The sequence below is a fragment of the Pelobates fuscus genome, chromosome 2 (assembly GCF_036172605.1).
Source record: "Pelobates fuscus isolate aPelFus1 chromosome 2, aPelFus1.pri, whole genome shotgun sequence".
Taxonomy (NCBI): Eukaryota; Metazoa; Chordata; class Amphibia; order Anura; family Pelobatidae; genus Pelobates; species Pelobates fuscus.
Genome location: NC_086318.1, coordinates 77,988,684 through 78,000,848, shown reverse-complemented (window position 1 = coordinate 78,000,848; position 12,165 = coordinate 77,988,684). Strand labels below are relative to the sequence as shown.

General features: G+C 40.9%; 2 protein-coding genes across 2 annotated transcripts in view; both read left to right on the top strand.

Annotated features, from left to right (window-relative positions):
• Nucleotides 1-3,402: 3,402 nt before the first annotated feature.
• Nucleotides 3,403-8,680, top strand: RNF7 (ring finger protein 7). The gene is made up of 3 exons (XM_063440929.1): nt 3,403-3,573; nt 5,765-5,812; nt 8,165-8,680. Exons 1-3 carry the CDS (start codon nt 3,483-3,485, stop codon nt 8,281-8,283), a joined length of 258 nt encoding a protein of 85 aa, XP_063296999.1. The 5' UTR covers nt 3,403-3,482; the 3' UTR covers nt 8,284-8,680.
• A 1,454-nt stretch (nt 8,681-10,134) lies between these two features.
• The window catches only part of GRK7 (G protein-coupled receptor kinase 7), a 58,046-nt gene continuing 56,015 nt past the window's right edge, over nt 10,135-12,165 (top strand). The window contains exon 1 of the mRNA XM_063442277.1: nt 10,135-10,957. Within this exon, the coding sequence (XP_063298347.1) occupies nt 10,352-10,957 (606 nt within the window). The 5' untranslated portion in view covers nt 10,135-10,351. The remainder of the gene's footprint in view (nt 10,958-12,165) is intronic.

Below are 12,165 nucleotides of genomic sequence, written 5' to 3'. Positions count from 1 at the left end.
CGTGAGCTGACGACACATGCAGATTCTTACCATCCATGACCACTTCTAAAAGCAGAAGCTGGAGTAACCCTTAAGATGTTTTTGTGAGGTTTAAAAAATAAACTTCCAATATCCACCCACCGATGTTTACCTCCATCTTGGTTACCTGTCAATCACCATTAAACATATTTCCCTTTTCTGCCATTGAATATAGAGGAGAAACTGGAGAAATGTTTGTTCTCATCCTCATTTGCAGCATGTGCCTTGGCTGTGCCTGTACTGAACTAGATTGTGATTTTATTTGCTACATTTTTTTGTACAAATTTAAATGAAAATAGAGCATCATATGAAAAAAGGTTAACACAAGTCACAGGTGATTTTTAATGTTTTATCCAATTGAGTTATTGCCAGAGATGTCATGGTTCCCCTTAAAGAAGTGCCAGCTCCTGGGACCTAGAAGCACCCTAATACAGGTATGAAGAAGCTCAGTACTTTTAACACAATAATATTTAATGAGTGTTCTGCTTCATAATAAAATGCGAACTTCCAGAGGTAATGAAACGGGCATACTTTACAGAAACAAGCATCTTTCACCCTGTGGTGTTTCCCTATTTATTGGCTCTGTCCTGGGTATGTTTACTTTTTTCTGTTAATTATTATTATTATTATTATTATTGCAATTTATATAGCGCCAACAGATTCCGTAGCGCTTTACAATATTATGAGAAGGGATTTAACTATAGATAGGACAATTACAAATAAACTTACAGGAACAATAGGTTGAAGAGGACCCTGCTCGATCGAGCTTACATTCTATAGGAGGTGGGTGTAAAACACATTAGGACAGGAATTTGCAATCAAATAAGGTGGACTGCCCTTTAGGAGAGGGCAAGAGACAGGTATGTGAGGTAAGGGTTAGTCTTGGAGGCCATATGCTTTCCGAAAGAGATGAGTTTTAAGGCACTTCTTAAAAGATGCAAGACTAGGGGAGAGTCTGATGGCGGTAGGCAGGCTATTCCATAGGAAGGGAGCCGCCCGCGAGAAGTCCTGCAAGCGCGAGTTGGCCGTACGAGTGCGGACAACGGACAGGAGGTGGTCACGGGCAGAACGGAGAGACCGAGAAGGGACATACCTATGGATCTGTGAGGAGATATAAGAGGGGCTAAAGTTGTTCAGTGCTTTATAGGTGTGAGTTAGTACCTTGAATTGACTCCTATAGCATACAGGAAGCCAATGTAAGGACTGGCAGAGGGGTGAGGTGTGAGAGAAACGACTAGAGAGGAAAATCAGTCTAGCAGCAGCGTTCATTACGGACTGTAGGGGTGCAGTACGGCTTTTGGGAAGACCAATCAGGAGAGGGTTACAGTAATCCATGCGGGAGATTACCAGAGCATGGACAAGCTCCTTGGTAGTATCTGGTGCAAGAAAGGGGCGGATGCGGGCTATGTTTTTAAGATGGAATCTACAGGATTTGGCAACATGCTGGATGTGAGGCTCAAAGGTGAGACCAGAGTCAAGTATGACGCCAAGACAGCGCGCTTGCAAGGATGGACTGATGTTGGTACCACAAACTTGAAGGGAGAGTGAAAGAGGAGGATCAGTATTAGGAGGAGGAAAGACAAGGAGCTCAGTTTTTGAGAGATTGAGTTTCAGAAAGCGGGAGGACATCCAGTCAGAGATGGAAGAAAGGCAAGCAGTGACACGTTGCAGGATGGCAGGGGAGAGGTCCGGGGAGGAGAGATATAGCTGGATGTCATCAGCATACAGGTGGTAGTGGAATCCAAAAGAGGTAATAAGTTTGCCAAGAGAGGCAGTATAAAGAGAAAATAGAAGTGGACCAAGGACGGAGCCTTGGGGAACTCCAACCGAGACAGGGTGAGGGGAGGAGGTATCATTAGAAAAGGAGACACTGAATGAGCGTTGGGAGAGATAAGAGGAAAACCACGAGAGGACAGAGTCACAGAGACCAAGTGATTGAAGAGTTTGAAGAAGGAGAGCATGATCAACGGTGTCAAAGGCCGCTGAGAGGTCAAGAAGAATTAGTATGGAGTAGTGGCCTTTGGATTTAGCTGCGATTAGGTCGTTAGTGACTTTGATAAGGGCAGTCTCTGTAGAGTGGAGAGGGCGGAAGCCAGATTGAAGGGGGTCAAGGAGAGAGTTGGAATTGAGGAAATGAGACACACGGGTAAAGACAAGCCTTTCCAGAAGCTTTGAGGAAAAAGGGAGCAGGGATATGGGACGGTAATTAGAGAGGGTGGATGAGTCGAGGGATGGTTTTTTTTAGTATAGGTACTACAGTGGCATGTTTAAGGTCAGCAGGGACGATGCCAGAAGAGAGCGAGCAGTTGAAGATGTGTGTTAGAGAAGGCACGAGACAAGTGGAGAGAGATCTGATAAGGTGAGATGGGACAGGATCGAGCGGGCAAGTGGTGGGGCGAGAGGAGCAAAGAAGAGCAGCCACCTCTTGGTCAGTAGCTGGGGAGAATGTCTGAAGGGTAGGAAATGCATGATCTATGTGTGATTGAGAAACAGAAAGGCAAGGAGGGGAGAATTCTTTCCTTAGCTGTTCAATCTTGTCAGTGAAGTAACATGCAAAGTTATCAGAAGTAAGGTTAGTTTTGGGGGTGGCCACAGCAGGGCGAAGAAGAGAATTAAAGGTGTCAAAGAGACGCCTGGGGTTGCGGGAACATGAACTAATGAGAGAGGAAAAATAGGACTGTTTGGCAAGGGCAAGGGCTGCACTGTATGAACACAATATGAATCTATAATGGAGAAAGTCTGATTGGGTACGAGACTTCCTCCAGGAGCGTTCAGCACAACTAATTATAACTGTTTCATTATTAATTTTTCTTCCCTTTTTTTTTTTTAATTAATTAATTTTTATTATTCTCTTATTTTATTTTTTGTGTTAAATATTATATATGATTCTTGTGTCTTATGACAACAATGTTTAAATATGTGTTAAATAAAATAATTTGAAAAAGAACACAGTGTTATATTATTGAAACGGGTAGTCACTCCCAAATAAACTAGGGACAAACATTAGAGACAAAAATAAAACAAGTAAAACCATGTAATAATGCACAATGACTCTCTCCCTTCACAGACTGACATGCTGTAAACCAAGCATCACTCTCTAAGTATTTGCGCCACCTCCAGGCCATTCCCTGTAACTGCCTCTTCAGATAGAGACACCGAACTATGAGTTTCTCGCTACTTCCGGCCAAAAGGTTTATAGCCGGAAAGATTTCCCTAGAGCACCGTTTTCTGCATAGCCCCGTTCACATACTGGCAGTTGCTGATTGGTCTAGCTCACACACTGCTTGCAGCTGATTGGGCTAAACTCAAGCGGTGATTCCGATTGGTCCTCGGCACGCGTTCTATAACGCTGATTGGTGTAATCCCCACCTGCCTACTCTTCGGTGATTGGCTGTGAGGGCTGCAGGCTGACCTGGCCTTTTTGCTGTACCGGAGTTGCAGTAGCTCCCTGTCCATGTGACGACATGTTTTCCCTGAAGAAGTGGAACGCGGTGGCGATGTGGAGCTGGGACGTGGAGTGCGATACGTGCGCCATTTGCCGGGTGCAGGTCATGGGTGAGACAGAGCACTGGGGGGAACCAATTAGTGTGGGCACCGGGCATCCTGGGCCATTTCCGGTCAGATAAAGGCTATTGGGAATGTTGCAGGAGGTCAAAACATTCAGACCCAAAACTTCACTTAAATTTATTTTATTTTTTTAAAATGCTTGAGGGGAGAGGGTCTCAGGATTGACCCAGTGGTTTCTGGTGCCTAAACCAATCAGCAGCTGCAGAGCCCTTTAATCTCCTTAAAGGGACATTCTAGGGACCATAACTACTACAACACACGGTAGTGGTTATGGTGTCTGGAGTCAACACGCTCTGTTTATCGGACCGGAATGAGTGTGGGTGTCCGACGCAGCAAGCTAAGTGTCAGACCGTTGGTAAACACTTTGAAAGATGTAGATAACAATAACTACAACAGCGCACCGTAGAGGTTATGGCGCTAAAGTGTCCCTTTAACCCAGGCTTCCCCAAACTCCGGCCCTCCAGATGTTGCTTAACTACAACTCCTATGATTCTCAGCCTATCGATTTTTACTTTATATGATTATGGGAGTTGTATGTAGTTAAGCAACATCTGGAGGGCCGGAGTTTGGGGAAGCCTGCTTTAACCCCTTAAGGACGGAGCCAATTGTACAAGTTGTGATCAAAATAAAACGTAAACAAAACCCGGAATTGGTGCTATAGGTGGTTCAACCATAATTCACCTTGTTTATATTAAGTGCACCCACACTTATTCTATATCAATTTTTTTCAAGAGCATCAGGGCTTTCATTTCATATTAAATATTTAGATATGAATTAAATGTAATATGAATAAAATCTAAAAATGTGAGATTATGAAATTGTTATTTTTCAAGTTCTGCATGACATTTTAACTGTGAATGTCATAAGGCTGTTGGATTTTACTGCAATTAAATACACATATTTGTATTCAGAAATGTCTCACGAGTACAATAGTATCCTCTCTGATTCTGTGATGGATGTAATTCCTGCCTGTCTGAATGACAGGGCTTGTTGGTGGAGCTACAAGTTCCAAGATCAAGCCTTTTTTGGCAGCTCGACAAATTAGTCAAAAGGGTACAGGGACAATAGCCTGGCACCATAACCACTTCAATAAGCTGAAGTGGTTATGGTATGTACATAGCTTGTCCCGTTATTCATTACATAACCATCCAGATTAGACCTATCTTTGCCATGACACTATACATTTGGGAAAGAGAAAAATAAACCATGGAGCATAGTGTCCTGTTCCGAAAAGTGGGGCAAAGTTATACAGGGAAGGAGTTAACAATGAAGTGTGCCTGCTGGTTGCACTGGTTTCTGTAGTGATCGCCCCACTTTTAGTAGTTTATTCCATTTGTTTGCATGCAGCATTTTGATACAAATACCCAATTATTCCTCTTCTCATCTCTCTATAGTTACTGTTTCACGTAAATTAAAGATCTTCTTACTGTGCTTGACAGGGAGAAAAGATGAAGGTGCTCAGTTTAGTAGTAGTTCAGTGTAGTAGTGTGGATTTATGCATTCAATTTGATTTTTCAGTCTTTACAAATGTGTTAAAGTGGTCAGGTGACTGTATAATTAGAAATCCTGGATAGTGGCTCTTACCTTTTAATGTAATTCCACAATGATTGCCATGACTGGGATCAAACAATCCAAGCAGCCTCCTAATATGATGGATGGGAGATGGCACTCTTGGCAATAATCCACAGGATAAAGAAAGGTCATATTTGGTAGCTCAGGCAGTATGGGTAACATTCATTTGCATTATTGTGAAATGCTTAGAGTTAATCTAAGCACCATGACCACTTCAGCGTTTTGAAGTGGTCATGGTGCTCGAGTCTGTATGTGCAGCATTTCGGTATGAAACACAGCACATATAGAAATAATCATTTTTTCAGGAAAGGCAGACAGGGATGAGTATGTGGTATGCTGGCAATTGACGTCCTACAACTATCCCACCCCCCATGGTATTCATGAGCTTTATGGAGGCCGCCACTCTATTTTTCAGCTTACAGAACTAGAATAGGGTTCTGGCTTAAAGACACTCCAGGTATCAATACAACTTTAATGCATTTGATAGATTTTAGCCTCATTTACATGGAACTGGGTTGTTTTGTTTTGTTGTGTGTTTTTTTTTTTTGTCTCTCTGATCTGGCTGGGAGAAAGAAAATGTAACTATGGCTTGTGTGCTTCTTTTCAGATGCCTGTCTGCGCTGTCAAGCTGAGAACAAGCAGGAGGATTGTGTAGGTATGGTAATAATATTTTAATAATTGAAGTCTCCTAATATAGTGTGAGCAGATTTCCTTCATCTTATACAGAAAAAATGCACTTTACTGGTGCCAATCCTCATCTTTCAATTAAAATGGAGGATGCTAATTAAACCGTTTACTCAGTAAACATGTCATGACGTAATAGAGGCAAAGCTGCAGTGTCTGAGTTTTTCATAATTTCTTGTTCAATGTGCAGACAATGACTATGATGTCTGTTTGCACTTTTCCTATTTTATATTCTCATGCATGATATGCACAACATTCCTACAATTCATGTCCCTTGGAGACTGTGACAGAGCTCCCATACTCCAACTGGGTACGTCCTTCAGGTCAGCTTCCTAGCTGCTATCAAGGACATTGGAGCACTTCAGACCCAATCGCGGAAACTTGACTAGGCTCTGAGGACCTTTTTCACCGAACCAGGTTACAGCTCTCTCCTTCCAACCAGGAATCATCCCCACTGCCTTATTTGTTCCTCTCCAAAGCAGATTGTCACTTAGGACTAGCCCCTATCCGCATTACATTTTACTTATAGTGACACACTCAACCAATACATATAACCAAATCATATGGGGAATCATACAGGCTCTTATAATAACACAAACCAATATTCATAAAAGGGTGGGGAAGACCTTAACTAACCAGAAATATCTCCTTGCAGAAACTGTAATATGCAAATCTTCCTGAATATGTAAATGATTGAGTCTTGCTATTCACGTAATGCACATAACAGTTGCAACCAACAGGTGGCGCTGCATATAACTTTTACAAGATCTTCACAACCAACAGATGGCGCTGTACTGACTCCATAGCCAAATCCACCTAATTGGTGGAGAGCATCAGCAGGATAGGACAGCACACAAAACATTTAACAAATAACAATAATACACACCCTGTACCTATAATAAACACAGGGTGACTTAAACATGAGTCATCCAGGGACCAGCTGTGTGCTCACCGTGCTTTTAATATTAGCATCGCTAGTTGCTTTATTTTTGATTTTATTTTTTATCAATTTACAAAATGCAAAATCTAAAGCAATCAATATTTAGTATAACCATCCCATGCCTTCAAAATAGCATAAATTCATGCACACAGTTTTGTAAGTAACTCTACAGGTTGGTCTTTCCAAATATCCCAGAGAGCTAATCACAGTTCTTCTGTGGATTTAAAAAACCTCAGTTGCTTCTGTCTCTTCTGTGATCCCAGACAGATTTTAAGAAAATATCAGGGACCCGTACAAACGCTTCCAGGGCTCCTTGTTTTTCTTTATGCTGAAGATAGTTCTTAATGACTTTGTATGTTTATGTTCATGGTGCAGAATATATTTTGGGGCAATTAGATGCCTCTCTGATGGATTGCATGATGCATAACTATTTGCCTATACTTCGCAACATTGGGAAGACCATTTATTCTGTCCAAATCCATAACTAACCACTTCTCAGTCCTTCGGTGAAGAAACTGCCCACTCTGACAGCCAAATATTTCTAATTGTGACTTAACAGTCCAGAGCACCTGCTGCTATTTCCTGTCCCCCAGTTGCTGTATTTTGATGCCTAGTTGAGTTGCATGGCTTTTTTTCTTAGTGATGTTAGGTTCAGGTAGGTACTAGCCTTGTGCGTTGCCAAGGTAAATATTATTAGTAGCATTTTTCATTATTTTTTACTTCTTTGATTTTTATTGACCCTGCGTTCTGAGATGGTATATAGGATCTAGGTTAGCTGATATTCCTCTAGCTTTCCCTCGATTTTCTCCTAAGCAACCTCATACACTCTCTTTGGAGAGGTACCAATAGGACTAAGAGCTTTCTGTTTGATGGAGCCTATGAATAGTAAATACCATTGGTATTCCTTACATATTCTCTCCACTTTTTATCTATTGTATAATATAAGGGGTCTGTTGCTACTTCCCTTCAAGGGATAACTACCTACCCAGGGGTGAATTGTATCAGGTGGATATCCTTTATACCAGACATTTCACGACGGAACCCCAATTTTGTTCTTGTGGAACACCAATTGGGAAAAACTGCCCTAGAGCAATATAGAGGAACATGAAAATTTGTCCTAAACCTCTGCATTGCATAATTTTATTTGTAGTGCTTCATTTGTCATGAAATATCGGAAGTTTTGTAAGATCATACCATTCATGCCAAACCATTTTGAAATAAACTGTTACCGGCAAAATACAATTTTATTTGCAGGATAGGGCTGAGTGAATGAAGGAATGATTGAGTTAGAAAGTAAAGCTCTGCTCTGTTGATAAATGAACAGTATGTTTGACTTTCTTCTCACTGTCATAGGTTAACATATCATCTATCTCTTTATTACAGTGGTTTGGGGAGAATGTAACCACTCTTTTCACAACTGCTGCATGTCCCTGTGGGTGAAACAGAACAACCGATGCCCACTGTGTCAACAGGACTGGGTGGTACAGAGAATAGGCAAATAATCCACGTTGGATCCCATGGACTGCTGTGCTTCCCCTGAAGAATGTCGTGGCTCAGGAGTTCATCTTCGGGAATTTTTGCAGGCTTGTCTTTAAAGCAGCGTTCTGGTGTCCAGTCTTTACTACTTGTGTGTATGAAATTGTATGCACTAAATCGTCTGTCTACCATCGGCACACTTAACCTCAGTAGCAAACATAATGATTGGGGATTATTGGTGCCAGTGTAAAGTGACTATTTAGCCCCTTCTAAAGGAATGCCATGGGGTGTCCTGTCCTGCAATGAACTGGTTGAAGAGAAATTGCTGTGTATAAATAAATAGTATTACTGTGTTCCTGCATCCAAAATTCAAGCTATTGGGATGTTTTGTTTGTTTTGAATAAAGTTATTTTGAGTTCCGCATGGCTCGTTTTTATTTGTTAGGGTGAAAGCACAGTTTCATGAAAAATCTTCTGAATATCAAGCAAATAAATATTAAGTATTTGTGCATATGGTATTTGTGTGGCTTTATATTTAAAACATGCTAAATATTTCTACGCCTCCTGTACCAGGGTTACTATTTACTAGGGGGTGTGCGTTTGTTTATTCTTGTGGAGGGGTAAAGTGTGTATGTGTCGGGGTGAATTTAATAAGTGTCAATGCAGCAGTGTATTTGCACTGCATTACTACCTATTTCTGCAAGGCAGATGACAAATTACACTTGAGGTGCTTCCTGTGTCAGTGCTGCACACTATGCAGCACTGGCATTCAGTGTCTCCGCCGTCTGCATGGAGCTGCTGAACGTTCCCCATAGAGATGCACTGATTCTGTATGAGGAGATGTTGATTGACCAGCGCAGCCCCACAATACTTTCCTATGTGAAAATATTGGATGGGCTGAGTAAATCAAGAATGACGATCTCAGTCATGGAGGTGCAGTCAGCCACAGAGAAACCTGTGCTGTGTGAGAGAAAAGGTATGTTTAAAACATTTTTTTTAGCTCCCAGGCCACCCTCTCTGTGGAGATGAAATGTATTCGAGCACTATAGTGTCAGGAATACATGTTTGTATTCCTGATGCTATAGTTTTCCTTTAATAATAAAACCCAGAAGTTAAATGTAAGAGAATTCTATGAAATAGTTTTGTATTGTTAAATAATGATTGGCAAGTGAGGGAGAGTACAATAAACAACCAATAATTCATCTAGTTGCCATGGCCATCCTTGTCACGAAGTTATTTTCAACATGCTTCAACGAGTTAAAAGGCTTAGAAAGTAAAGTCACTGGCATGAGTTTTGCCAGGATCTAAGAGATCAGATTTGCCACGTGTTTCAAAATGATTGTAAAGCTGTGCACGATCATCCATCCCGAGTTTAATTTTATTAATTCATCAGCAGTTACAGTATTTATTTATTCTTGTTATTATGTTGAGTAAACAAATGAGTAGTTATTCTTCCATAAATTTGCTCAGATTAATACAGATGAAAGTGATATTTTTTTGTGAATATGCCATTTTCAATACATTTTAGTTTTTCAGATCTGCACATTTCCTTTTAACCCCTTAAGGACCAAACTGGAATAAAAGGGAATCATGACATGTCAGATATGTCATGTGTCCTTAAGGGGTTAAACTAATGTGTAAATCTATGTTTTCCAACCTTAAATTGTGCAATGTTTACCACTTTAAATGTTTGCACCTGCACAAATGTGCTCCTATTTATATATAATTTCACAGATGCACAAATGTTGCAGCCTTACAGCTCCCTGATTTTGCATTTATCTTTCCCTCCCTGTCTTACCTCCTGCTCTCTACATCTTTCCACAGTGTATGTAATCGGCAGCTATAGATAGCAAAGCAAAAGCTCCTTACAACAGAGAAACCTCTTACCAGTCACTTTCCACAAATGGTACATGGGAAGGGTCTTAATGAAAATCCCTCAGTGGTATTTAATGGTAAAGCAGTGGTTGGCCCCTTGTATCTGCAGATAGAAGAGGCTGCCACAAGGAGAACGAGAGAGGAGAAGTCACTAGTTCTGTGACCTCTGTCCCAGCAGACCTGCTTCTCTTGCTGCAGCAGTTAAGTCTCTTGAGCAGCCATGTGTGACATGGGAGGACTAGATAATCTGATAGCTAACACAGCTTATTTGCAGGCCCGGAAGAGCAGCGAAGGAGACCTGAGGGAGCTGCAGAAGAGGCGCAAGAGCCTGTCTTTGCCCCCCACAGATGTTTGTCGTAAGGAATTAAAAGATAATATAATCCCGGACTATGAAAGCATCTGTATACAGCAGCCAATTGGACGGCGACTATTCGGAGATTTTTTGGTCACTGTGCCTGAATATGAGGTGGCACAAAATTTTCTGGACGAGCTGTGTGACTGGGAGCTGGAGGAAGCTGCCACCAAAGAACAAATGCTAGAAACCATTGTAAGCAAAAGGTTCAAGGACAATGCTGAGGCTCAGCTGCCTTTTCTAAGTTCAGATCTATCGACTAGCCTCAAAGGTGCCCAAGGCAAAGAACTCCAGCAGCTAGTTCAGCGTGCCAAGGAGGAGACAAATGCCTTCCTTATGGACGGACCATTCCAGGACTTCCAGAATAGCATGTTCTACGATCGCTTCCTCCAGTGGAAAGCATTCGAGAGACAACCAGTCACCCAGAAATACTTCTATGAGTTTAGGGTACTGGGTAAAGGAGGCTTTGGAGAGGTAAAATATATATATACATATCTTTTTTTGTCTATTGGTTCATTATAAGATGCAACATTTGACGTTGGCATGACAGGAGTTTAGGTAATGGTTCACTACTGGAGACCCTGGCAAATTAAATTAGCCGCGGCCATGCTATGTCAGAGTAAAGAGCAAACGTCCTATCCGGGTCTCTGTTACTCCACTTTCTGCTAATAAAATTGGCTTAATACATTAATGAAAGAGCAATCCTATTCAAGTTAGTCCGTCTGGAATTGTCATAGATGATTCTTTAGTGTGGTGAGCCAGTGCAGAGCATCTCGCAATGTTCTTCCGTTACTAAGGACTATGTTGATGTTTTATGAATAAATATCAAAACTTATGCACCCATGAGTACATCCAGAGGAGTCACAGGTTCTTCTGAACCATTGTGTTTTGTTGGTGCTGTTACAAAGCTACATGCTGGGTAAACAGTGGATTGTGGGGATATTTGTTTGGAACAAGCTGTTGCAAGTTGTACTTGGTTGGAAACCAATGAGAAATGATACATAATATGATGCCTGGAGTTCTGTATGAAAGTGATAAGCCAAGGAGAATCCTGGTTTATGTAGTGTTTGTTATGCTTAATATCTAACTGCAGATCTTAAATGCAATATATTGAGGTGTACATAATACACACACATCAAATTGCAATATTTAGGCAAAAAAAAAAGTTATACCAGAGTTGGAGAATTTTACCATTTTGCTATTTGGTTTTCAATTCGCTACAATTCTCTCTTTTTTGTGAACAAACCTCAGAGAATATAAATTGCACATTTGTAATGTATGTGAAGGAAATACCACTATAACTCTCCATGACTTTCGCACTTGCCATGCACACTCATACATCTGTGAAGAGCCACATGGATATAATAAAGTGTGTACTGTACATACACATAAATGCATTGACGTACACAATTACACTGTCTGTGCCGATCTGGATGTTTTGCATGGCATTTGGAGATAGTTCTTTCGGGAGTAGGTTTTTTTTTGTAGATGCTATACAGCAGTAAGTATATACAATCACACACAGGTATATTTACTGTTGAAAGCTTGAGCCTGTGTGCTGTTCATATTTTCATAAAGTTCATATTTAAAAAAAGAAATCGCAAAAAAACGAAAACAAATTTTTTAGATTGTATTATAATAAGCATAGTTCTAAACTGTAACAAATAATTCTTGCATGCTTT

Coding starts and splice junctions, on each gene's coding strand:
- RNF7 (XM_063440929.1), top strand. CDS start 3,483: ATGTTTTCCCTGAAGAAGTGGAACGCGGTGGCGATGTGGAGCTGGGAC. Junction 3,574..5,764: donor TTGCCGGGTGCAGGTCATGG/GTGAGACAGAGC, acceptor GCTTCTTTTCAG/ATGCCTGTCTGCGCTGTCAA. Junction 5,813..8,164: donor CAAGCAGGAGGATTGTGTAG/GTATGGTAATAA, acceptor TCTTTATTACAG/TGGTTTGGGGAGAATGTAAC.